The sequence below is a fragment of the Taudactylus pleione genome, unplaced genomic scaffold (genome assembly GCF_031769625.1).
Source record: "Taudactylus pleione unplaced genomic scaffold, aTauple2 ptg000173l, whole genome shotgun sequence".
Classification (NCBI taxonomy): Eukaryota; Metazoa; Chordata; class Amphibia; order Anura; family Myobatrachidae; genus Taudactylus; species Taudactylus pleione.
In genome coordinates this window covers 4358886-4385258 of record NW_028284575.1, presented here as the reverse complement: position 1 = coordinate 4385258, position 26373 = coordinate 4358886, and the positions used below count along the sequence as shown (strand labels likewise).

General features: G+C 46.5%; 1 protein-coding gene across 1 annotated transcript in view; it reads left to right on the top strand.

Annotated features, from left to right (window-relative positions):
• ACTR3 (actin related protein 3) overlaps positions 1 to 25465 on the top strand; it is a 28717-nt gene extending 3252 nt beyond the window's left edge. Inside the window, exons 2-12 of the mRNA XM_088475497.1 lie at positions 9380 to 9435; positions 12139 to 12263; positions 14679 to 14789; positions 14974 to 15069; positions 16379 to 16486; positions 20217 to 20360; positions 22106 to 22279; positions 22527 to 22619; positions 22776 to 22901; positions 24353 to 24436; positions 24807 to 25465. Coding sequence (XP_088331623.1) covers positions 9380 to 9435; positions 12139 to 12263; positions 14679 to 14789; positions 14974 to 15069; positions 16379 to 16486; positions 20217 to 20360; positions 22106 to 22279; positions 22527 to 22619; positions 22776 to 22901; positions 24353 to 24436; positions 24807 to 24902 — 1213 coding nt within the window. The 3' untranslated portion in view covers positions 24903 to 25465. The remainder of the gene's footprint in view (positions 1 to 9379; positions 9436 to 12138; positions 12264 to 14678; positions 14790 to 14973; positions 15070 to 16378; positions 16487 to 20216; positions 20361 to 22105; positions 22280 to 22526; positions 22620 to 22775; positions 22902 to 24352; positions 24437 to 24806) is intronic.
• Positions 25466 to 26373: the final 908 nt, after the last annotated feature.

The window sequence follows — 26373 nt, the reverse complement described above, 5'->3', positions numbered from 1 at the left end:
ATAGCACTGCTGGTGTTCTGCACTGTATGCCGTGAGCATGTAAAGCACTGCTGGTGTTCTGCACTGTATGCCGTGAGCATGTATAGCACTGCTGGTGTTCTGCACTGTATGCCGTGAGCATGTATAGCACTGCTGGTGTTCTGCACTGTATGCCGTGAGCATGTATAGCACTGCTGGTGTTCTGCACTGTATGCCGTGAGCATGTATAGCACTGCTGGTGTTCTGCACTGTATGCCGTGAGCATGTATAGCACTGCTGGTGTTCTGCACTGTATGCCGTGAGCATGTATAGCACTGCTGGTGTTCTGCACTGTATGCCGTGAGCATGTATAGCACTGCTGGTGTTCTGCACTGTATGCCGTGAGCATGTATAGCACTGCTGGTGTTCTGCACTGTATGCCGTGAGCATGTATAGCACTGCTGGTGTTCTGCACTGTATGCCGTGAGCATGTATAGCACTGCTGGTGTTCTGCACTGTATGCCGTGAGCATGTATAGCACTGCTGGTGTTCTGCACTGTATGCCGTGAGCATGTATAGCACTGCTGGTGTTCTGCACTGTATGCCGTGAGCATGTATAGCACTGCTGGTGTTCTGCACTGTATGCCGTGAGCATGTATAGCACTGCTGGTGTTCTGCACTGTATGCCGTGAGCATGTATAGCACTGCTGGTGTTCTGCACTGTATGCCGTGAGCATGTATAGCACTGCTGGTGTTCTGCACTGTATGCCGTGAGCATGTATAGCACTGCTGGTGTTCTGCACTGTATGCCGTGAGCATGTATAGCACTGCTGGTGTTCTGCACTGTATGCCGTGAGCATGTATAGCACTGCTGGTGTTCTGCACTGTATGCCGTGAGCATGTATAGCACTGCTGGTGTTCTGCACTGTATGCCGTGAGCATGTATAGCACTGCTGGTGTTCTGCACTGTATGCCGTGAGCATGTATAGCACTGCTGGTGTTCTGCACTGTATGCCGTGAGCATGTACAGCACTGCTGGTGTTCTGCACTGTATGCCGTGAGCATGTACAGCACTGCTGGTGTTCTGCACTGTATGCCGTGAGCCTGTACAGCACTGCTGGTGTTCTGCACTGTATGCCGTGAGCCTGTACAGCACTGCTGGTATTATTCTACAGTGCATGCCGTGAGCATGTATAGCACTGCTGGTGTTCTGCACTGTATGCCGTCAGCATGTATAGCACTGGCAGTTCTGCACTGTATGAAATGAGCGTGCTGTATGGCTGGCAGTTCTGTACTGTATGCAGTGAGCGTGCTGGCAGATCTGCACTGTAGGCAGTGAGTGCTGGCAGTTCTGCACTATATGCAGTGAGCGTGCTGCATGGCTGGCGGTCCTGCACTGTAGGCAGCGAGAGTGTGCTGGCAGTGCTATGTATAAGTTAGACTGACTGTAACATTGCAGCATGTGGCTATATAGGTGAAATAATAATTCTGTGGAAGGCATGTGTACGTATAGCTATATGTTTAGACTGTGATTGTTACTGACCTGCCTTGCTGTGAGAGGAGTTGAGAATTTTATTACCCGCACTATCACATATTTATATACAGGTAGTAGTATGGTGACAGGACAAGGTCCAGCGTGGTATTTATTCCATACTTGCCAACTCTCCCTCATTGTCAGGACACTCCCTGAAATAGAAGCAATCTCCCTGTCTCCATGAAGCGTCTACCAATCTCCCTGATTGCATCTTACCCCCATTATGCAGCTGATATATATATCTGTATCTCTATCTCATTTACATTTGGATGCAAGTCAGGTTTATGACACGCCTCTCAGATGTAGTAGGACACGCCCACTGTAACACATACTTATAGGTGCTGCTATCACAATCTCCCTGAACTTTTCAAAAGTAGGCAAGTATGATTTATTCCTCCCATTGGCAGCTTAAATTTGTCCGATTGCTGTTGTGTTTGCGCGGTGGGCGGGGCACTAGTGGTGTACTGTGCTATGACCAGGAGCCAGTAGGTTCATCACTTGCTGATTATCCAGTATAGGTCCGTCGTGTGTGTTTATACAATATAGATCAGAAGTAGATGAATGGTCTGGGGCAGTTTGTGTGACTTCACTACACTCGCTCACAAATATTGTTGTGGTCATAAAAAAGGTTCTCACTTAGGTGAAACCCTGAGCAATGATAGTACTCTAACTACCGGCATGTGGGGAGACACTGGGCCAGTGTTCTCCCCTCTCTACATATTAATGCGAGTTTCCGCTTTGCTGATGTTAAAAGTGGAAGTGAGTCATGATCAGCAGTTCCTACTTTACATTCACCACGTCCTCTAATAGCTGTGCAGGGAGCTGGCAGTATATTACTGCACTTTTTATACTAATAGTGATAGGGACCTGTTAGATCTATTAAGAAAGGGATATGATCTGCTCAGATTACTAGTTATAGATTGTTATCCTCCATATGTGTGGGGTTATGGATGGGGATGTACGTGTATAAATCTGAGGAATGGTGGAGACATAGATCAGGGCGTCCAGTGAATGATCAAGTGTAGATCTATAGCCTTTGGGTCTGACTCAGAGCTGCTCGCTCTGAATCAGGGCCGGGCTTTTTTTTTCTTTTGGAGCGGCCTCTTGGCCGCTCGCGTAGCTGTGGATAACCACCCACAGCTATAGCGAGCGGCCATGATGATGGTCTAGACCATCGGGATTGAGACGAGACCCTTGTGGTAGGGTCTCGTTCATCGCAAGCCCCAGAGAGCTTTCGGTTCTAACAGAGCCGGAAGCTCTCCACTGACATCACTTGTGATGTCAGTGGGGCCGCCCCCAAACGGCAGTCGTTCTCATGGGAACGCCTCGGTTTGGGCATCCACCCCCCCGGCCCGCCCACCAAAGGGGGCGAGGTGTCGCTCAACATCGTCAGCTCGCCCCTTTGGTGCGAGACCCGGAGCGACGGAGTGCCCGTCGCTAGCCAGGTCTAGCGCATGCGAACGGAGCCGACTCCGTCGTGCGCATGCGCTGTGGCCCACCATCGACCCGGTTGCGAGCACTCAGCGCTTGCGACCGGGTCTGAATCAGGCCCTCTGTTCTTTACTATACAGTATACATATGTAATAAGTGCATGACCTGGTTCTTTCAAAAAAGCAGAAGTTCCTTCCAATTGTGAGATTCCGTGTCTAACATCCTGTCCAACACATCTTGTGCTAACTAATTAATCGCAGGAGCTTATTACTACCTGTGACCATCCAAACGTTTATGACTGGATAGATTGGGTTGATTTTCACACCTGAAAATTCATCAATGCGCTAATCTGATCTGCTCACCCTGCATCCCTTATGGATTAAGGTGCATACACACAACGATTTTTTGAACGATTATCGATAACGATATCGTTGAAAAAATCGTTCACTTTCTGAGTTAAAACAATGAACGATTATCGTTCACGTTTGTAGTTCAGTCAGACTGACCAACTCAACGATTTTCAGTAAGGAAATATGCAAAAATCGTTGGTCGTTCAAAAAAAATCGTTCATTACATTTAGTAAACGATTTTCGTTCATTTTTCCCTTGAAAAAATGAACTAAAATAGTTTACTAAAATCGTTCATTTACTAAATCGTTGTGTGTGCGTGTGTGTGTGCGTGCGTGCGTGCGTGTGTGCGTGTGTGTGTATGCAGCTTTAGAGTTATGTTTATTAATTGCAGTGTCCTGGAGTGCCCCTAATCAGCATTGTGACCGATTTAAAGCCGTATTTAGTCAGTAAAGGGGCCGTACATGCAAGTGACTGTACAAGATATTACAGATCCCGAATTAGGTGTGATAGACGAGATAACTGCGCCTGACGCTGTATGTGGCCATCGTCTAAATGTGCTTATGTATCGCACTCTGATCCAGACATTCATGTCGAACCCAGAATGTCTGGATCTAGATTAGTTCATACACATCTATTGGATAATGTATGGTCATCTTAAGATTGTGGGGTATATTTACTAAAGTGAGAGTTTTTAGAAGTGGCGATGTTGCCCATAGCAACCAATCAGATTCTAGCTATTTTCTTCTAGAACCGGGGTGGGCAATAAACGTCCCTCCAGCTGTTGAACTACAAATCCCAGCATGCCTTGCAACCGTTTTAACATGGCCAAATAGCAAAACTGGTGCAAGGCATGCGGGGATGTGTAGTTTTACAACATCTGGGGACCTGCTTATTGCCCATCCCTATTCTAGAAGGTGCTAGTTAAATGTTAAGTAGAATCTGATTGGTTACTCTGGGCGACATGTCCATTTCTTAAAGCTCATATATATAATAAATATATAAAATAAATGTGTGTGTGTGTGTGTTCACTCTAGGTCCGGCGGCAGGCAGGACGCCGGACCTAGAGCAAGGGCACTTCTGCGCGTGCCCAAAAAGGGCGTGTCCCCTTTTCGTCACTCTTTGGGGCGTGCCTGGCACTTACGGACATGTTGGGCTGTCCCCAAGCGCCGAGGTCACTGTGAATGCATCCATTCACCGGCGGTGACCGCTGCTCTGCCGATTTCCCCTCACGCGGGACTCTGCGGTCCGTGGGTGGAGGACAGGACGCCCGCAGGCTGTTTCAGCGGGGCGCTGCGCTGAAGGGCAGGGTGCTTTCTGCCCTTCAGAAATAGGGCAGGGTGTGGCACCCCGCTGAAACAGCCTAGCGGGAACGCTATATATATATATATATATATATATATCATCCACACACAGTACTGTGCAAAAGGTTTAGGCAGGTGTGGAAAAAATGCGGCAAAGTAAGACTGCTTTAAAAAAATACAAGTGTTAGTTTATTTTTATCAATTGACAAAATGCAAAGTGCATGAACAGAAGAGAAATCTAAATCAAATCAATATTACCCCTTTTACACCAAAGTCCCGGGTCTGCAGCCCCAAACTTGCAAGGAACCTCCACCATGCTTCACTGTTGCCTGCAGACACTCATTATTGTACCGCTCTCCACCCTCCACAGTCTGTACCACAATGTTTTTACTGTAGTCAGGTGCCCGCAGTACTGAAGCTTGTACCAGAGCCGTCTTCAATGACTGGAATGCCAACTCACAAACGGGTAGCTAGTCCACTGACTTGGGAAGTCCCTCCCTAGTCAACTCTCTAAGGGAGGTAACTACAGAACTAAAGTAGTGGACAACTCGTCCGTAGGGCCCTACAGTCTGTAAGGTCAATACCTGTCTCAGGGTTGTGGCTGGGGACAGACTCTGGTTGCCTCTACCTCCACTGGTTTAGGCCTACCCCAGTCTCCTCCCACATTATACCCTAGGTATCGCATCTGTCACTTCCACCTGGCACCTGTCTGCCCTAACTGCCAGATTTGCCCTCCCATCCTCTTCTAACGATCCATGACCCAGGCCACCTACCTTGTCACCTAGGTCTACTCTTACCACCTTGTCCGCTGCCTGTTTTGACATGTTCCCTGTCTGCTCTATCCCCTTCTACCTTCCTGCCTACCCTGTACCTTAACGTCTTCCTGCCAGGTCACTCACTGCCACCATCCCTGAAAGGCCGCTTCCAGCTTGGCACCGCATGCCTTCCTGAGATGGGTTAGTGAGCTGAGCTTCCCTGAACTCCTGCCTGTGGCCCTCACTTCTTCTAAGTTGGGACACTATAGGGGGGTAGGGTCAGTCAAAGGGAAGTCAGTGTGGTCACTCATACTCACCGCCAGAGTTGGCAAACCACTAGGGACAGGAGCATCACTGGCCACAGAATTCAACAAGCCGGACCCAACATCCTCGGCGTTGGATCCTCTTGCCCCATTCCGCCTGCCAGTCGCGTTGGCAGTGCGACACTGTGATACTGCACCTGGCTCTATAAGGTGGCGGCTCACTACTGGGATTGAGGCCCCGTGTCTCCCCCGTGCAGGGGCCCCACTTGGACTGGTTGCAGGTGCCGCCACACTCCGTAGGACTGACTAGAGGGGGAATAGTCCAAATCCAGGCTCCACTCTGATTTGGGGCACGAGTCTGGGGGTGCTTGGGACAGTTCATCCTTAGATGTCCAATTTTCCCACAGCTGTAGCAGTTCTTGTCCAGTCAAGACACCCGGGTTGGAGTATGCTTGCTTTTGGGGGGCGATGAGCAGACGATGGGTGTACAGTTTTTTGGGGTTGGCTGCTGGTCTGGCACTTTTGCCCTTGTGGCCGAATTGCCACCTACTTGTCCGCTTCAAGTCTTGCACACACTCCGAAACGACTCAGGTGTGGTGAAATATCGCTGTAGGAGGGCACTTGCGACTTCATTAAAGTCACCGCAGTCCTCTGTGGCCACTCCTTGATAGGCCTTCAGTTCCTCTTCGTGCAGAGTGGGTGCTAGGTGTCTGCTCTATCTCTTAGGCAACTCGTGGACTCTGCAAGTCCTATCAAATATTTATTATTATTACTGCTAGTTATTTATATAGCGCACACATATTCCGCAGCGCTTAACAGAGAATATTTGGCCATTCACATGAGTCCCTGCCCCAGTGGAGCTTACACTCTATATTCCCTATCACATGTACACACACACTTAAACACTAGGGTTAATTGCTGTGAGGTAGTGATGCTAACCATTACTAGTGTTCATTCTAGCTCCGGTGGCAGGCAGGGCGCCGGAGATAGAGAGGGCAATTTTGTGCGCCCGAAAAGGGGGCGTGGTCATGAAAAGGGGGCGTGTCTATAAGACGCGTCCCCTTTTCGTCATACTTGGGGGCGTGTTGGGCAGCCCCCAAGCGCTGCAGAAAGGGAGAATAGATGCCGGGTGCATGCGCCCGGCGTCTATTCTCCGGCGGTCACCGCATGTTTCTCCACCCGCGAGACACTGCATCCCGCGGGTGAGAACGGCACCCGCAGGCTGTGAGGGCAGGGCGCTTTTTGCCCTCCTCCTGGAGGGCAGGGTGCTTTTTTGCCCTCCAGGAGGAGGGCAGGGCGCCGCGCCCCGCTAAAACAGCCTAGCGGGAACGCTACATTACACCATCTTAATACTGAGCCTTGCAGTACGGATGTCGGGTTAACAGCGCGGTGAATTGAACTTCTCCGGGAACTCCTTCCTCGGGCATTTTAGCATCGCGCTGAATTGAATTGATTTATTTTTCCTAAGTAGTTTTATTACCGACGACATATTGGTGTAGGAGTGTTCACTCTAGGTGCAGGGTGCTGATCAGTGAAGAGGGCGTATTTTACTTTTGAATGGCTACATTTTAGACGTGATGTATCACTACAGATACAGTTGCTGTAGTTATTTATCACGTCTAAAATGTTGCCCTTCAAAAGTAAAATATACCCTCTACACTGATCAGCACCCGGCACGTAGAGTGAACACTATTAGTGCCAGAGTACTAATTATTGCTGCAAAACTACACAGACAAGCAGGTTATTTATAGAGTTATTGAACGCATGTAACGGTGCATACACACGTAACGATTTTGGAACCAACGATTTTCTGTCAGATTTTCCCTTGAAAAAGTGAACGATTTTTTGAAGTGTAATACATACACACGGTCAGATATGTCAGATTAACGATTTTTGACACTCTTAAAATGAATGGAAATCGTCCAAAACTAACTACAAACGCATCAGATGTCCGATTATAGTTATCTGACAATGGGGAACGTGCATCGTTCATCGTTGCACGCATGTCCGATTTTTCTTTCAGATGTGAACGATTTTTTAAATCGTTACCGTTCCGATCTGAAGAAAAATCTGACCGTGTGTATGGAGCTTAATGAACGATTTTTACGATTAACAAAAAAATGTTCCTTCCCTTAATGAAAATCGTTTTGTTGGACAGCCTGAAATGGACGATGAACCTTAACTACAAACGGGAGCGCGCTGGAACGATTATCGTTCATCGTTATAACTCAGAAACTAAACGATTTTTTGAACGTTAATGACAAATCGTTCAAAAAATACCTGTGGGGGGGCTAATCACAGCAAGTGATTGACATCTTGGCGGACTGGCTTAGCATTTGGATTGGAGGATTGAGGTCCAACGATGAAGTGATGATTATCTCCATACCTCCCTCCATTGTTCTAGTCTGATTTCTTGATACTGAGTAAATGGCACAACTGCTTTACATGGTGCAGTAAATGTAAAGGAAGGGGGAGGGGCATCTTGCAATTATATATGTAGTAAAGGTAATGTATGATCCAGAAATGTGTATGCATGGTTCTTCCTCTCACTGGTACCTCTGTAGGGGCGTCTTTCAGTCTTAGCAGTTTTCTCTGTGTGGCTGCAGTCCCTGTAGGGGGTGAGTGTGTAGCCTGTGCTTGCACAAAACTACATGTACCCTAATGCATTGCACTAAGCAGTATCTGGTACTTGCTGGTGACAATCACCAAGCCACCTGCACCCTGGCTGGACCAGGTGGAGTCCTGTGTGCACGGAGCCAGCAGAGGTGGAGAAGGTGATTCGGGGGTACAGTGTGAAGTGGGGCTTGGTGGCCAGACAGCCACAGGGCTGCACAGCCATCTATTCTCTAGAGCAGGGGTCTTCAACCTTGGCCCTCCAGCTGCTGTGGAACTACACATCCCAACATGCACTGCCACCTTTTTGATATAACGGCATGCTAAAACTATGGCAGTGCATGCTGGGATGTGTAGTTCCACAGCAGCTGGAGGGCCAAGGTTGAAGACCGCTGCTCTAGAGCAAGGGTAGGCGATAAGCAGCCTTCCAGCTGTTGTGTGACTACACATCCCAGCATGCTCTGCCACAGTTTTGCTGTCCGGGTATGCTAAAACTGGCAGGGCATGCTAGGCTGTGTAGTTCAACAGGTGGAGTGCCGCTCATTGCCTACCTCTGTTCTAGAGGCATTCTAATAAAAGTTGACTCTGCCTGAGGCCGTGCAGTGCTGCATCTGCTGAAGTCCTGTGTTGTACTGTCAGGTTTGTGTGGCTTAGACCTGGTAAATGTAATGTGTGCAAGTGGACATGAGATAAGCGTACATTGTACAGCGAGAGCACTGACTTCCAGGTGAGGATAGAATCACTGTCTATTTTCCCTGGGGTGTGTATGCGTATAATGAAGGGGCAGGGGGGGGGGGGGGCTGCTGAAGAATGATCGCATTGTAAAACAAGTACTAGCAAGCAGAGGTTCTCCTGCAGGTTTATACCTGGGATGCAGAACACACTCTGCTCGCTGCCAGCCTGTGACTTGTCCACTTTCAAATACGTAATTTCCATTCAAAATTTAAACATTAGGATGCAATAAACGAGGCCATAACCAGGAGCAAAATAGGTGCCAATGTAATATCTACACCCAGAAAGCGCGGTTGTGGCCTCATCTGCTGAGATGCATGTATGCCCTTAGTACATGCCTGCGAGGTTTGGATTAAAGTACTGTGGAGAATACTTATGGCGAACACGTGTGTATAACCCCCCTACATGCTCTCAAATGTGTTTTACGGTTTGTGTTTTTCAGATATACAAAACTAGGATATGCTGGGAATACAGAACCGCAGTTCATCATACCATCATGTAAGTGCTCATGGTTTATAAAAGTTGTATGGTGTGACATGGCAGTGATTATAATGTAATGGGCAATGCGCTTGCTGAGGTGGAGGAACTGATTAAGATGTAGCGGGCTGTGCGCTTACTGAGGTGGAGGGGCTAATTATGATGTAGCGGGCTGTGCGCTTACTGAGGTGGAGGGGCTAATTATGATGTAGCAGGCTGTGCGCTTGAACTAGTGGAGTGGCTGATTATGATGTAGCAGGCTGTGCACTTGCTGGGGTGGAGGGACTGATTAAGATGTAGCGGGCTGATTATGATGTAGTGGGCAATGTGCTTGCTGAGGTGGAGGGGCTGATGTAGTGAGCTCTCTGGGGTGGATGGACTTATTATGATTTAGTGAGCTGTGTGCTTGCTCTAGTGGTGGGGCTGATTATGATGTAGCAGGCTGTGTGCTTGCTTTAGTGGAATGGCTGATTATGATGTAGCGGGCTGTGCGCTTGCTGGGGTGGAGGGGCTGATTATGATGTAGCGGGCTGTGTGCTTGATTAATTAGTAGGGCTGATTATGATTTAGTGGGCTGTACACTTGCTTTAGTAGTAGGGCTGATTATGATGTAGCGGGCTGCGCGCTTGCTTTAGTAGTAGGGCTGATTATGATGTAGCGGGCTGTGCGCTTGCTGGGGCTGATTTTGATGTAGCGCGCTGTGCACTTGCTGGGCCCGATTATGATGTATCGGCTGTGCGAGGGTCTGATTATGATGTAATGGGATGTGCGCTTGCTGTGGCGGAGGGGCTGATTATGATGTGGGCTGTACGCTTGTTCTGGTGGAGGGACTGATTATGATGTAGTGGGCTGTGTGCTTGCTGGGTTGATGGGCTGATTATGATGTAGTGGGCAGTGTACTTGCTGGGTTGCTGGGCTGATTATGATGTAGTAGACTGTGCGCTTTCTGGGGTGGAGGGACTTATGATTTAGTGAGTTGTATGCTTTCTCTAGTGGAGGGGCTGATTTATAATGTAGTGGACTGTGCGCGTGCTAAGGTGGAGGGACTGATTATCATGTAGTGGGGCTGTGTGCTCCCTGGGGTGGGGAGGCTGATTATGATGTAGCAGGCTGTGCGCTTGTTGAAATGGGGTGGCTGATTATGATTTAGCGGGCTGTGCGCTTGCTTTAGTAGTAGGGCTGATTATGATATACCGGGCTGTGCGCTTGCTGAGGTGGAGGGGCTGATTATAATGTAGCGGGCTGTGCGCTTGCTCTAGTGGAGAGGCTGACTATGATGTAGCAGGCTGTGCACTTGCTGAGGTGGAGGGGCTGATTATGATTTAGTGAGCTGTGCACTTGCTCTAGTGGTGGGGCTGATTATGATGTAGCGGGCTGTGTGCTTGCTGTAGTGGAGAGGCTGACTATGATGATGTTGTGGGCTGTGCGCTTGCTAGGCTATGCAGGCTGATAATGTGGCAGGCTGCATTTGCTGAGGTGGAGGGGCTGATTATGATGTAGTGGGCTGTACGCTTGCTGTGGTGCAGGGGCTGATTATGATGTAGCGAGCTGTGTGCTTGCTCTAGTGGAGGGGCTGATTATGATGTAGTGGGCTGTGCGATTGCTCTAGTGCAGGGGTTCCCAACCACGGTCCTCAAGGCACACTAACAGTCCAGGTTTTAGGGATAGCCATAGTTGAGCACAGGTGACTTAATTAGTACCTCAGTTATATTGATTTAACCATCTGTGCACAAGCATGGATATCACTAAAACCAGGACTGTTAGTGTGCCTTGAGGACCGAGGTTGGGAATCACTGCTCTAGTGGAGGGGCTGATTATGATGTAGCGGGCTGTGCGCTTTCTGGGGTGTAGGGGTTTATTATGTATCCGTCCGTGCGCTTGCTGAGATGGAAGGGCTGATTATGATGTAGCGGGCTGTGTGCATGCTCTAGTGGAGGGGGCTAATTATGATGTAGTGGGCTGTGCACTTCCTGAGGTGGAAGGTCTGATTGTGATGTAGCGGGCTGTGCACTTGCTGTGGCTGATTATGATGTAGCAGGCTGTGCGCTTGCTTTAGTGGAGTGGCTGATTATGATATAATGGGCTGTGCGCTTGCTGGGGTGGAGGGGCTGTTTATGATGTAGCGGGCTGTGCGCTTTCTGGGGTGGGGGAGTTTTTTATGGTTTAGCGAGCTGTGCACTTGTTCTAGGGGAGGGGCTGATTATGATGTAGCGGGCTGTGCGCTTGTTCTAGTGGAGGGTCTGATTATGATGTACCGGGCTGTGCGCTTGTTCTAGTGGAAGGTATGATTACGATGTAGCTGGCTGTGCGCTTGCTGAGGTGGAGGGGCTGATTATGATGCAGCGGGCTGTGCACTTGCTGAGGTGGAGGGGCTGATTATGATGCAGCGGGCTGTGCGCTTGCTGAGGTGGAGGGGCTGATTATGATGCAGCGGGCTGTGCGCTTGCTGAGGTGGAGGGGCTGATTATGATGCAGCGGGCTATGCGCTTGCTGAGGTGGAGGGGCTGATTTGATGTAGCAGGCTGTGCGCTTGCTGTGGCGGAAGTATTTAGTAAGAGTACATGGCTGGGATGAGTGAAAGGGCCGATTTATGATGTAGCGGGCTGTGAGCAGAGGGGCTTGTTATATTGTTACTGCTGTGCGCGCTTGCTGTTATATTAAATGAGTGCAGATACTATGTCTTTTGCAGGTTTCATAGTAATCTCCAGATCTGCTTTTTCTCAGGTATTGCCATCAAGGAGTCGGCCAAAGTTGGGGACCAGGCTCAGAGACGTCTCATGAAGGGTGTGGATGACCTGGACTTCTTTATCGGAGATGAGGCAATAGACAAACCAACATATGCCACAAAGGTATCGCACAGTAGTGTCTATGCACCTGACTGAGTTCATGTGGCTGACTAGAACACCTGTCATGTGGAAGTAACTGGAAATGGTGGATGTTCTAGAAAAAACACCATGACATCATGAGCAAGTCCCGCACATCACATTTTGCCGCAGATTCGTGTTGGAGAAACACTATAAACCTGGGGAGTGGTCACGTATTCCTCAATGCATTACTGCTGAGTTTTTTGGGTTTTTTGTATCTTTCTGTTAAAAGCAGTTTAGAGCAGGAGGTATAGATTGTAAGAGGACTCTCCAAAATTAGGGAGGAACATGGGGAAAACGTGCAAACTCCACACAGATAATGCCTAGGTCTGGGACTCAACGCTGCGTTGCAGCAATTCTAAGCGCTACCCCAAGCGTGTATCTTTCCACTTATTCTTTGTGAGACGTTATTTGATACTGATATTTGGGGGTCTTGTTTCGGTCGCTCCTAGATGCCCACTGCTGTCAGTTCTGATCCCTCCTTGTCATCTAGTGTGTATCTGCTCTCGGTCAGTCAATTCATGTGTTAAAGTGCTTCCCGGCATGACAGGGGTGTGCTATAAGAGATAGACAGTAATTGGTTAGACAATGTCTAGGTAGACACCAGATGTTAGACAGTCAATAGTTAGACAGGGAAAAAAGTTAGACACAAACAAAAGTCCGACACATTAAAGTTAGACATGTAAAAAGGTCGACAGGTACAAAAGGTCGACAGGGTCAAAAGTTCGACATGAAAATAGTCAACACAAAAATGGTCGACAATCTTTTTTTAATTATTATTATTATTGTTTTATTTTTTTTAGCCCTAATCTTCACCCTAACCCTCCCCTTGGTGCCTAACCCTCCCTCATGGTGCCTAACCCTAACCGTCTGGGTAAGTGCCTACCCCTCCAGTAAGTGCCTAACCCTAATCAACAAAAATAAAAATGTGTCTGTGTCGAACTTTTATCCTTGTCTAACTATTAACTGTCTAACGTCTGGTGTCTATCTAATTACTGTCTATAGTCCGAAACCCCATGACAGAGGGTCTGAAGAGGACTCACAAATCCTCTGCTTAGTCACACCTATGGTAGGAAACACGTATAATGCTGCAGGCCCTTTGCGGTGAGCCTTTCACTGTGAGAAGTAGTTACTGTTCTCATCCCATTACTTCATACTACAGTGTATGAATACGTTGTTACTAAACGCACCCGTTCAAAACACTGTAGCTCATTTCAATAAAAGCTGTAATCCCCACTTCTGCATCGGACAACCTCAAGGTGGCCACACACATACTGATGTACTCACGATCAGCCGATGTGTACGATTTATGTACGATTTCCCTTGAAACTCTCCCCGGTAGCTCTGCACGCGATCTGCACACAATTTGGTGTCCAATCTTCAAATGATCTCTCATGCATGCAGACTTTTCACTGTGTATTGTATCCTAGATTGTCAGATCTGCCCTACTGCACGGCAGATCTGACGATGCGATGTGCGACCAGCGGGGACGTGCATCGTGATCGTTAGTGGGGACTCACGATTTCCTCACTATTTTGGCATATTTTACACGATCTGTCGTTCCAATGCGTCGGAATCGGACAGATTGGGTAAAATATCGCTGTGTGTGTGGGCACCTTTAACGTCTTCTCAATCGTGGTTGTACAGGTGCCCACACACTGGACGATTTTAGACACTATTTGCACGAAAACGATGCATTGTAACGATACATTGTTTAAAAACTTGCAAATTGTGCAGCTTCCAGGAACGGTAACAATCCGATGCGCGGCCCCTGCGGATCATTTGTCGTATCTTCACATCTTGCCTACCGCAGGCAAGATCTGCCAATCTTATTAACGATGCACTGGATATCATTAAGGACGCACGATGGGTCGTTGGTTACATTGCACAGTTTAGCAAGATATCGTCTGTCCAGGACGGCCGGGGAGTTTAAGGGAACTCGTTGACGACATTGCATCTCTCGTGAGTCCTCCAATGTGTGGGCACCTTAAGGGTTGAAGTCCCTTTGGTGTTTGGCTGCTCATTATTGTATACAGCAGGCACATCTCACCGTACGTGTTCTGTACCACTCGTTCTGGGTAGCGCTGATGTATCTAGAATCTGTTTTGGTTCCACCTTCCATCGTTTAAGCTTCGGTCTCGTGTGTTTCCCATATCTTGCTATCAATTGTCCATTGTCCACATCTGTAAATGATCTATTTTATGTAATGTGTGCTTCCAATTTGCTGCCTGTGGAGTTCTGTATGGATTTGTTTTCCTGGTCTCAGGTGACCTGAAATAATCACCCTAGAACCTTGTATAAGGGAAGCGGAGACGTGTGAATGACTGTTATAGTGACCCCTTTGGGGATTTTAATGTAAATGTCATTGTACCTACTGGCTCTCCTTGCTTTCTCCGATAGTGGCCGATTCGTCATGGGATTGTGGAAGATTGGGACCTAATGGAGCGGTTTATGGAGCAGGTTATATTCAAGTATCTAAGGGCTGAACCTGAAGATCATTACTTCCTACTGGTGAGGGCTTTTCCTTCATTACTGTACTTCTGTTACCGCAGACTGAGCTGAATGTGACCTGGCCCCTGCAGCAGTGATCTAACACCTGTATCTCTCCCCGCGCTTGGTTAGATGACTTACTGTACCTCCTATCTGTGATGGGCATAAGAACCAATCTAACTATCTCTGACTTTCCCCCACACAGACCGAGCCTCCGCTGAACACGCCAGAAAACCGGGAATACACGGCAGAGATCATGTTCGAGTCTTTCAATGTCCCAGGGCTATATATAGCTGTACAGGTACGTTGTCTGAACTTGGGATATATTATTATGATGTATGTAGCGTCTTATTTATTAGCTCTATGGTTTAGGCAAATCTAGGATTGTTATTTTTTGTGTAACTAGGTAACAGGTATCACGGCCTAATGTACTACATACTATGTCAGTATTATTATTATTATCCTTTATATGGCGCCACAAGGGTTCCGCAGCGCCTTACACAGTACAGAAACAAATGAGCACACAAGACAACATTTATTAACAGTACAGAATGTAGGACAAGTACTTGATTAATAAACAATGCTGCATAACACCTAAATAAGCAGCAGGGTGTCAGTAACCAAGTTTTAGGTGCCATTGTAAATGAAAGTAAAAGTAAGGCAAGAAGAAGCACGTGAGGGACGAGGGCCCTGCTCGTGAGAGCTTACATTCTGAGGGGAGGATCAGAAAAACAGGGGTGACACAGATGGGCTAGATAGTGAGGAAGGAGCATAGAGTAGTGGGTTAGAATGAGCGCTGGAAAGCATTGAGGAAGAAATGGGTCTTGAGGGCCCATTTGAAGATTAAGAGCCAGGAAGCCAAGTGATGTAGGAATTTTGAATGAAGGCCAGGGAGACTAAATAAAGGCAGCTACTCGAAGACGTTGGAAGAGGCAAATGTCATGCGTGTCGAATGGAAAGAATGAGATGGAGGGTTCAGAAGGTAAGAGTTGGTAGGAGTGACCCAAGGATAGAAGGACCCCAAGACCACCTCTATGGGAACCTCCAGGCCAGGGTATGTGAGAGAATGTGAGGCCATCTGCAGGAGCATTGGTGTTAGATGGGTAACTGCCCTGCCTCAGTGCCCCCTATTGGTGTTAGTTCCGGGATTAGTGTACTAGTCATGTGCTGTGCTCCAGGATATTGCTCCTCCTGAGGGTGTTCAACAGGGGTATTCAACTTGCGTCCCTCCAGCTGCTGTGGAACTACACATCCCAGCATGCCGTGCCCTAGGTTTAACATGCCCTAACAGCAAAACTGGCCGTGCATGCTGGGATATGTAGCTCCACAGCAGCTGGAGGGCTGTCTGTTTTACGGCAGTATGTGTGTCATAGGTATAGGTCACTTCCAGGCTGGTGGGGAGTTTTATTGGGGTGTAGTAGACCTGTCCTAAGGTGAGGACAGAAACTTCCCATAAATCAGAAGCGGAAAGGTATGTATGTGTAGTAATTATTGTTATTATTACACGCATACAATGGGGAGTAACAGGATAATCATTAGTGCAGGGATGTTATTGCTGTGACGGATGTTTGCCCCCTCCGTACGAAGCTTATCTGTGCGTTTCTTCCCAGGCTGTACTCGCGTTGGCAGCGTCTTGGACATCCCGACAGGTGGGCGAGCGCACTCTTACTGGGACTGTAATAGACAGTGGAGATGGAGTCACTCACGTCATTCCAGTGGTAAGTGCCAGCTAGAAGAACTGTCCATGTATGTCACAGTGACCTCAGCTGTCCTACAAGTAATCGCATGTGATGGACTGGAAACCACAGCAACCCGCAGTTCGTTGCTCTAGAACACAGGTTCTCAAACTCAGGCCCTGATTCAGAGCCAGACGCTCTGACAGAGTGCTCGCTCTGAATCAGGGCCATCCTTCTTAATTTTTAGAGTAGCCTCCTGGCCGCTCGTATAGCTGTGGGTGACCACCCACAGCTATAGTGAGCGGCCAGGAAGATGGTCGCGATGGTCAAGACCATCGCGACCATCGGGCTTGCGACGAGACCCTTGCCGCAAGCCCTGGAGTGCTTTCTGCTCTATCCCATGGGAACGCCTCCGTCTGGGCAGCCACACCCCCGGCACGCCCACCAAAGGGGGCGTGCTGTCACTCACCATCGACAGCACGCCCCCGGCACGCCCACCAAAGGGGGCGTGCTGTCACTCACCATCGACAGCACGCCCCCTTTGTAGCGAGACCTGGAGTGACGGCTTGCGAGCGGGTCTGAATCTGGCCCTCTGTCCTCAGGACCCCCACACAGTGCATGTTTTCCAGGTCTCTTCACAGAATCCAAAGTGAAATAATTATAACCACCTGTGGATCTTTTAAAATGTGTCGGTGAAAACCATTCATTTAAGTAATTTGTGCTTATACGTCATCCTTATCGTCCGTTACGTGGTGGTGGGCAGGTTTGCGCTTCTGTTTGTCCACATTTTATGATTTGGCTGCGACCAGCGTTGGTTTTACCCATCACATTGACCATAAATAATTTGATTTGGTCCTGGACCACCAACCTGTGGCAGAGCTGCCAAGATCACCGTAACGCCCCCAGGGTGATACCACTAGGGCTGCTCGCATGCCCCTGTGTGGTGGTGGGTTAATAAAAAAATTAAATGTAGATTTCTTTTTAAACCCCCCCCCCCCCCCCCCCACTAGGTGCAGTACAAGTATCGGTATACCCAGGCCCCCTTTAAATTGCTGGGTGCAGTAATACAAGCTTCAGCATATGTTTGGCTGCCAGGGCATGCCTGGGACTTGTAGTGCACCAAAGAGAAATGAAGTGAAGAAAAAAGTAAATGGCAAAAAATAATTGGAAAATAAAATGATAAAACTGCCTGAAGCCAAGCGCATCCCCCCAACCCCCCATCACACACACTTCTACACTATACCTTTGCTCTACAGTTATCGCGCAGCATGGTCCTGGACAATGTAGGGAGAGAGATGTGGCCAGACATACCTTGGAACAATTTCAAAACACTTTACATATGCTGATACACAATACCGTTATGAAAAACTTGCGCTCCACGACAATAGTGCTGCAATAACCGCTGGGGTGGTCACTCACACCCCTATAAAGTCAAAATATAAAACGCAGTACAGGTTGAGTCTCCCATATCCAAAATGCCTGGGACCAGGGGTATTTTGGATATCGGAATATTCCGTATTTTGGAATATTTGCATAAAATAATGAAATATCTTGGGAAAGGGACCCAAATCTAAACACAGAATGCATTTATGTTTTATATACACCTTATACACATAACCCGAAGGTAATTTTATACTATATTTTTAATAATTTTGTGCATCAAAAAAGTTTGTGTACATACATGAAATTCATTTATGTTTCATATACACCTTATGCACGCAGCCTGAAGGTTATTTTATACTATATTTTTAATAATTTGTGCTTTAAACAAAGTTTGTGTACACTGAACCAACAGAAAGAAAAGGTTTCACTTTCTCAGTCATGCTAAAAATATTCTGTATTTTGGAATGTTCTGTATTTCGGAATATTTGGATATGGGAGACTCAACCTGTACTTGCGATTCTATGCGCTCTTCCAAGGTATTTATGGACCCTAAACTAGGGCATCCTTAATTTTGTGTCATAAAAATATCCTGGAATCCTCCCACTCAACTCGTCACAATGGATTATCCTTCTTGAAATAAAATGGGTGTTCCATATAGACTTGATCAGGTATATATTCGACTCTCCGTACATAAAACGTAAAAAAACAGGGTGTATATATAGTGAAGTAATGTTTATTCAATATAAAAACAAATCCATTAAAAAGTTCCACCAATTAATAAACAGAGCAGCGTACCGGATTAGCTGGGGTGTTGAGTTGCACACACCCAAGCTCGCATGTAAGGTATATTCAGTCACGCAGACACCGACGGGGAGACTTATGGGAACCGTGGTCCGGCGCTCCGGCGCACACATTCCTCCATCTCCTACTTGAACAGTGGAAATCAGATCTTGGGAGCAGAAACGCGTTGGTGAGTTTTGAAAGGCAGAGGAACAACCAGGTGACATTTGGGGAGTGGACATTCTGCACACATGATATGGGGTGTTCCAGGACCCTAAAACCCGGGAGGTGACTGAATATACCTTATTGCGAGCTTGGGTGTGTGCAATTCAACACCCCAGCTAATCCGGTACGCTGCTCTGTTTATTCATTGGTGGAACTTTTTAATGGATATGTTTTTATATTGAATAAACTAAACTTCACTATATATACCCTGTTTTTTTACGTTTTATGTACGGAGGAGAGTCGAATATATATCTGATCAAGTCCATATGGAACACCCATCTTTATATAAGGATATTCCATTGTGACGAGTTGAGTGGAAGGATTCCAGGATATTTTTATGAAACTGAATTAATGATGCCCTAGTTTAGGGTCCATAAATACCTGTACAGATGCTGACTTGCACTGATGCAGTGTATCACCTCTAATTATACAATGGTGTTTCAACCCCCTTCCCTGTTCCCAACTGTGATCTATTGAAGGGATATGGTAGTAGTGTATGTGACACTATATCTTATAAAAAGGCGGCTTACATAATATATGCACAGGTGCAGGCACATTGGGCAAGTGCATATTTTTTTCAAGGGCACAGTATACAAATCCGTTTTTGGAGGAACTTAAACTCCAGTTTCCCTGAGCCCCAATACGTGTATCCCATATTAGCAGTAAGAGCTGTGTAAGATAAATTGTATATTGATATTAGCACAGCAGTTGGTGCTCTGCTGCCACCATGTGATTGGAATATGTATTACGTCTTCTGACAACTAGCCACTAGCCTGCTGTATAGGAATTTTATATACGAATTTTATTACAAATGATCCTACTCCTCTAACTACAATATACTCTACAATTAACATCTCTCTTTTTAATGTCTCTTGGTACATTTCTGTCATTTACTCATTTGCTGTTAACAAACCCCCAATGAACCCTCCAGCAATTGTCTCCCTCTTTCCCTTCCCTATATTCCCCTCTACACGTTCATTGCTGAAACCCTCATTCAGTATTCTGCATACAGACCTTTCCCCTAACCGGCCGCTGGTTTCCTATATTTCTGCTCCAACTATGATTTATCTAATACTTCACCCAACAGTCCGTCTGCTCTTGTTCTAAGCCAGCCAGCCAGCCAGCCACGCAGGAGTTACTAGTTGGCCCAGTTACAGAGCCCTGGCCCAAAGCAATAAGTATCTTCCTACTTAAGGGAGCTTTTTTTGCTTGTACACCCAGTGCTGCCGGCTATTAATGATTATTTGAGTATCTTGCAGTCCTTTTCCCTTCTAGCATAACACTTGGCAAGCTACCAGACTGGCCATTAGTCAGCTAAGGCTGTACACAGCTGCTACTTATATAGGCTTGTGTATATTAAAACGTTTCCTTCTGTGTCTTTCAGGCTGAAGGCTACGTCATTGGAAGCTGCATTAAGCACATCCCCATCGCCGGAAGAGACATCACCTACTTCATCCAGCAGCTGCTCAGAGACAGAGAAGTTGGAATCCCTCCTGAGCAATCCTTGGAAACGGCAAAGGCTGTAAAGGTAGGGGGGGGGGGGGGGGGGGGGACTCCTCTCCTCTCCTCTCCTCTCCTCTCCTTTCCTTTCCTTTATAATGGCAGAACGCTGGCTGGAAGCTGTCGCAGGTCATGTTTTCTATATCCTATAGGTGGGATGTGTGAAGCAGTCTCTGATGTTTTTCTTATTATTTAGATTCTATTTACTTTGAAGGAATGAGTGGTACGATGATAATTCAGTTTAAGAGCCGTATTCAATTTGAGCCGAGCCGCGATACTTTTTCGTGTCCCGGACTTTTCGCCTACTTTGCTGGCGGAAAAGTATCGCGCGCGTGCTTGCTTTACCCCGTATTCAATTTGAAAGTAGGCGAAAACGGGACCCGGCGAAACTGTAACAAGCGGAAAGTACTGTCAGATTTGGGGAAATCAGCCTGACACCCCCCAAAAGATGCTCTGACATGGGGGTTCCCTATGGTACCCCCCGATTTGGCTTGCTGAAGGTATTTGGTGTTTTTAAACGGGCTCAATAGCTGCTAAATAGCGTTTTTGTATAAGTGGTGCAGAATAGTCTTCTGGATTTTTAATTTTTTTGGCAGAAAATAACTTATCTCAGTAAATTTGGGGTACTTGAAAATGGGGGTCAGCATATTTAAAAGTTGCTAAAGTTAAGTTTAAACGTGAAAAATCCACCAGCCGCAAGTACCTGCAATGATAAAAACACCTGGGGCGTACTCGGGGACCCCCCCGGAGTCAAGTTCGCTAGTTTTTAACTTTGTCCCCCAACATTATTATTTTTTTTTTTTTTTTGCCCCCAAAATCGTTTATTTATTTTTTTTTGGGGTGTTCTTAAGTCTTTTTTTTTTTTAAAAAACATTTTTTGACACCGTTTACCTTCCGGGGACTGTCTGAAGGCTGCAGGGGGGTTCCCGCAACGTTGCACCCCAAAACCCCATTTCTACACTTTTTTTCTGCCTGCTATTCATAGGTGAAACTTTTTCGCCCATTGCATTGAGGCAGAAAGTCTTTCAAATTGAATACGGAGTAAAATGAGAACAGGCGAAGATTACGTCATCGCCGAAAAGTTTTTGCCAAAAACACGCAAAAACGGCTTTTCGCTTCAAATTGAATACGGGTCCATGTGTTGCCCCCAAATGTTTGTGCTTAGCAAAGATCTTTCAGTGGAAATGAGTTTGTGATACATAGATGTCACCGTGTCGGCCTGAACATGACACTGCTGCAGAGATGATGGACGGTTCCTCTAAAGCCAGGAATTGGGTGCTGGCTGCTAGTGCGGTGTGATCATTTGCCAGCCAAGTGATACCTGTACTCTGACACTTAGGGACTGATTCAGAGCCGTACTCCATGGCGATGCACGAAAATTCCTATTAATTCCTACGGCGCATGCGTTGCACAGAGGCGCCAATGGGCACAGCCGTGTCTCCGTCCACCTCTGAGTCACGCCTGTCCTGGTGCTTTTCATATAAGACTGCCACATGGCAGTAATAATGTGCTGTATATCTATTGTGGTGTTATCAGTCATGTTGGTAAATGAGGTAGGGTCTTACCTGCCTTTACGTGAGGTCCTTTTTCAGCTACATTGATGGGAAGCGATAGTGTCAAGGGGGCTTGGTCGGAGCTATAGTCCATCACTAATGCGTGTATTTCTGCCCTCCTGTTGTCACCCTTTTCCCATTGTACACTGTATATCTCGTATGTGTCACCTTTTCTGTAGGAGATGTTCCCAGGGCTTAGTGTTAACCCCTTGTTTTCCAGGAACGCTTCAGCTATGTCTGCCCTGATTTAGTTAAAGAATTCACCAAGTACGACACAGATGGCAGCAAGTGGATCAAGCAGTACACAGGGGTCAATACAGTGTCCAAGAAGGAATTCAACATCGATGTCGGCTACGAGCGATTCCTGGGGCCTGAGATCTTCTTCCACCCAGAGGTTGGAATTTTCTTTGCGCGTCCGATAGAGCTGTAGTCTCCTACATTTATGTCCACAGTACTGGAAAACGTCTTATATAGGGGGATAGTTCCACATACCTGGTCGTATGCTCATGTCTGCAATGGTGGGAGATACAGTGCCTGAGCGGCTGGGATTAATGAATGCAGATGGAATGCGTTAGCTGGCAGCGGGCTTATATTTATACTCTGATCTTTATTGACCGATGGGTTTGTGTTTTTGTTTGCAGTTTGCCAATCCAGATTTTACTCAGCCCATCTCGGAGGTGGTAGATGAGGTTATTCAGAACTGTCCCATTGATGTTCGGCGTCCACTTTACAAGGTGATTGAAGTATATGTGATGTTCGCCATGTTCCGTGGCGTTGTTTTTTTTTTTTTTTCCTTGCATCCGATTTTCTTGTAGTTGACCATGTAATATCCCAGGTGTATGCAGGGAAGCTTTCGTGTTACTAAAATAGTACTTCCCATTTTTGCACAGAACATCGTCCTCTCTGGAGGTTCCACCATGTTTAGAGACTTTGGCCGTCGCCTTCAGAGAGATTTAAAGAGGACTGTTGACGCCAGACTGAAGTTGAGCGAAGAGCTTAGTGGTGGCCGACTCAAGGTGAGTACTCTACTCTAGTTCTGAGCCTGCTTCCTGAGTTTTTAGTTTGCCTTGTTCCTCACATTGCGTTATAAGTGCAGATCTGATGCTAAATAACCGTTGCACGCTGCATGCACAGGGACCAGTGATTATGATACAAAGGGAGAACAATAGTGCATTTTGAACCCCTTATATATTTATCACATTTATAGGGGTATTCAATATGGGAGCGATAACATCGTTTTTGCGTTAATATCGCACCTATGACGTCATTATCGCAGGTTTTACTTTTACACCGTATTCAATTTCAAAGACTTATCGCAGTTTTGAAAAGTCTTTGATAAAAAAACGGGGATCACTTTTCACCATTGAATAGGTGACGAAAAAAATTGCAGAATTGGGATTTAGGGGTGCAGACTTAAAAAAAAAAAAAAAAAAAAAATAGCCTGCACCCCTGGGAATGACATTTAAAAAAGGTGTCAAAAGAAGGTTAAAAAAAAAAAAAAAATAGGGACACCCCAAAAAATTTATTTAAAAATTGGGGTGAAAAAAAAAAAATGGGAAAAAATTGTTAAACAATAGGGAAATAGGTTCAGGGCTATTCTGCATGTATGCGGCAGGTGTATTCTAGAATAGATTATTAGCGGCAGGTGCACAAATGAAGAATTTTAAAACATTTACTTTAGGGACTTAAAAATATGCTAGTACCCATTTTCATGTACCCCAAATTTGATGGGACCACTTAAAAAAACGAAAAAAATAACCTAAGTGCTCTTCTGCAACACTTCTTAAATGTCGGGAAAAAAACACCTGCTGCGGCTATTTAAATCCCCGACTTTCATTTAAAGGCTAAAACGGGGGTACCCATAGTGATCCCCCATGTTTTTACAACTTTAGGGGGGGTCTTACAATTTTTTTTAAGGAAAAATTCGTAACTTTACGCAAATCCAACTTCGGAGGTTCCCATTTTCGTTAATTTTATATTGAATACGGGGATAAGGGGGCGCGCGCCCGATACTTTAACGCAGGTAAAAACTCCGATATGAAACGTTAACTTCGACAGTGAAGTTAACGTTTCATATTGAATACCCCTATTAATGGTTAATATAATGTTCGTTCTACCGCCCTGCACCTGTCACAGCCCGTGCAGTTCCTCTTTCCTGCCTGGGGTGTCGCTCTTTGCTCTGCTGATGCAACAAACTGCTGAGATACAAACTAGAGCAGAGAGCGACACCTCAGGCAGGACAGAGGAACTGCACTGGTTGTGACAGGTGCAGGCTGCTAGAATGAATCAGTGCTCTCTGATGATTTCAGCTCTACTTTTAATAAAGTAACATCTAACTTATTTCTGTAATGTTCCCTTATCTGCTAGTCTAACTAAGCCTTACAGCGGATTAATCAATCCTTAGCAATACTAGACTGTTTGTGTGACCCCTAACGAGACTCTTCTCACCGTCCCTTTTGCTCCTTAGCCGAAGCCCATTGATGTGCAGGTGATTACGCACCACATGCAGAGATACGCCGTCTGGTTTGGAGGTTCCATGCTGGCATCTACAGTAAGTCTATCCCCATTTGCTTTTGGTCATTTTGATTAGACTTAGCCGTGTCTTTTCCTCTCCTGCATTGCCTCCCCTTCCATATCTCTGCCACTGATCCCAGATAATATCACGTCATTAGTAAATGCCTAATTGTGCAACGGCGAGTCTGTAAAAGAAGTGTGCTGCTGATAAAAAGAATGAATGTTCTCCTTGTACAGCACGTTACATCCGTATAATCATTCCTATGTATGTTAGTATCACAAGATCTAGGATGTAGACAGTACGTCGGTGCTGTATGAATGGCCTCCTTCCTTTTATAACAGACAATCAACCATTTCCACCAATCTTACTTTGCACATCGGACACTTCTGTTCTTATTTCCTTGCAGCCGGAGTTTTACCAAGTTTGCCACACCAAAAAGGACTATGAGGAGATCGGGCCAAGTATCTGTCGTCACAATCCGGTGTTTGGGGTCATGTCTTAAATCCGGTGACCGGAGACGGGGGAGCTGCTTCCTATAGATCGTCCACTGCCGGAGGGTACTGGGGTGCAGCTCGTCGGCGTACGCCAGTCCCCTCTGGTCATTGCCAGGAGTTCTCTTCAGATTGTGGTTTAATAAAAGCGCTGGGTTGTAGTTCTGTGCCCTGGTATTTTGTATGGACTTACTCTCATCGTCTATGTAAACATTGGTTCACGCCTTTGTATCGGGACATAAATGTGTGTTACATATTTAGACCAGCGACCAACTTATGCGGAGCTTCCTGTGGCTGGTCATGGGAATCGCTTGCCGGCTTTTTCTATCTTTTTATTGGGACCAGTTTGTAGGTTTTGGTTCCTTAGTGTACGACCTGGAAACCGAGAGCTTCTATCATATGCTGTATTCTGTCTGCTTGTCTCCTGGACGTGGACAGCTTTCTGTTCTTCGCTTGCACACACGGCTCGACCAGATTGGCAAATGTATGGTCAATTTTGATTAAAATTAATTGGTAAGGTTGGTTTGTGAAGCCTAAAATTATTCCAATAAAGACCACAGTATCTTTTTTACAAGCCCATCTCTGCTCTCTTTCTGTATCCGTAGTGTTACGATTCCTATGAGTCCCTATGGACAGCAACAGGAACCAGTGTTCTCCCCAGTAAGCCCTCTAAGCCATGCGGCACCATGAGGCAGCTGGCACTATGCACCCTGCCTCCAGTGCAGGGTGGGTGGGAACCTATCTCCACCGGCAGCCTCACTCAGTGAGCACTCTTCGCTGTACACGGTGCCCCCTGCTAGCTGATGTCAACGAACTCTGCAAGCCGGGCCGTTGCAGGGCGGGGCAAAAAAGAATGCCGGGCCGAGCGCCCATCAATAAGGCCTTGGGGAGAACACTGTGCAACCTTACTGGACTTAAAACATGGGAACTGTTAAGATGAAAGGCACGACTTCCCCTATGACGATCAACGTCTCTTAAGGTGCCGCTGTGGAATATAGAATGTCCCTCACTCAGGAGGTTCGTGTGCTGTACAAAATTTTCCTCTAGAAACTTAGATTTGGATAATTATATACGGTTAATACAAGTATAAATCTCTTTAAGAATGCAGTCATTAAAGACAGGGTATTCCCTACACATCAATTGCTTAAAGATTTAATCCTGAAAAAATGCAGAAATGTCTGTCTAAAGCTAACAGACTGGCAAATCCGGCAAGTTCGACTTTATTCTTTAAAGTGGCAATTTTTAAAAGGGAAAAACAGCATGATTTTGCCTTTTAAAATTTTGCCGCATTAAAAAAATATGGGCTACCTTGCCAGAATTGTGCCCCGTACCTGCATCTTGCCGGTTTTAATAAGGGCCATAGAGTCTGGTTCCCTAAGGTAGATGCAGCAATAGATAACGTGTCAGGTAAAACTGCCCTTCCACTTTGGGGGGTCCCTTGGAGACCGCATGGATAGGAAAATGGAGAATTCTTATACAGCA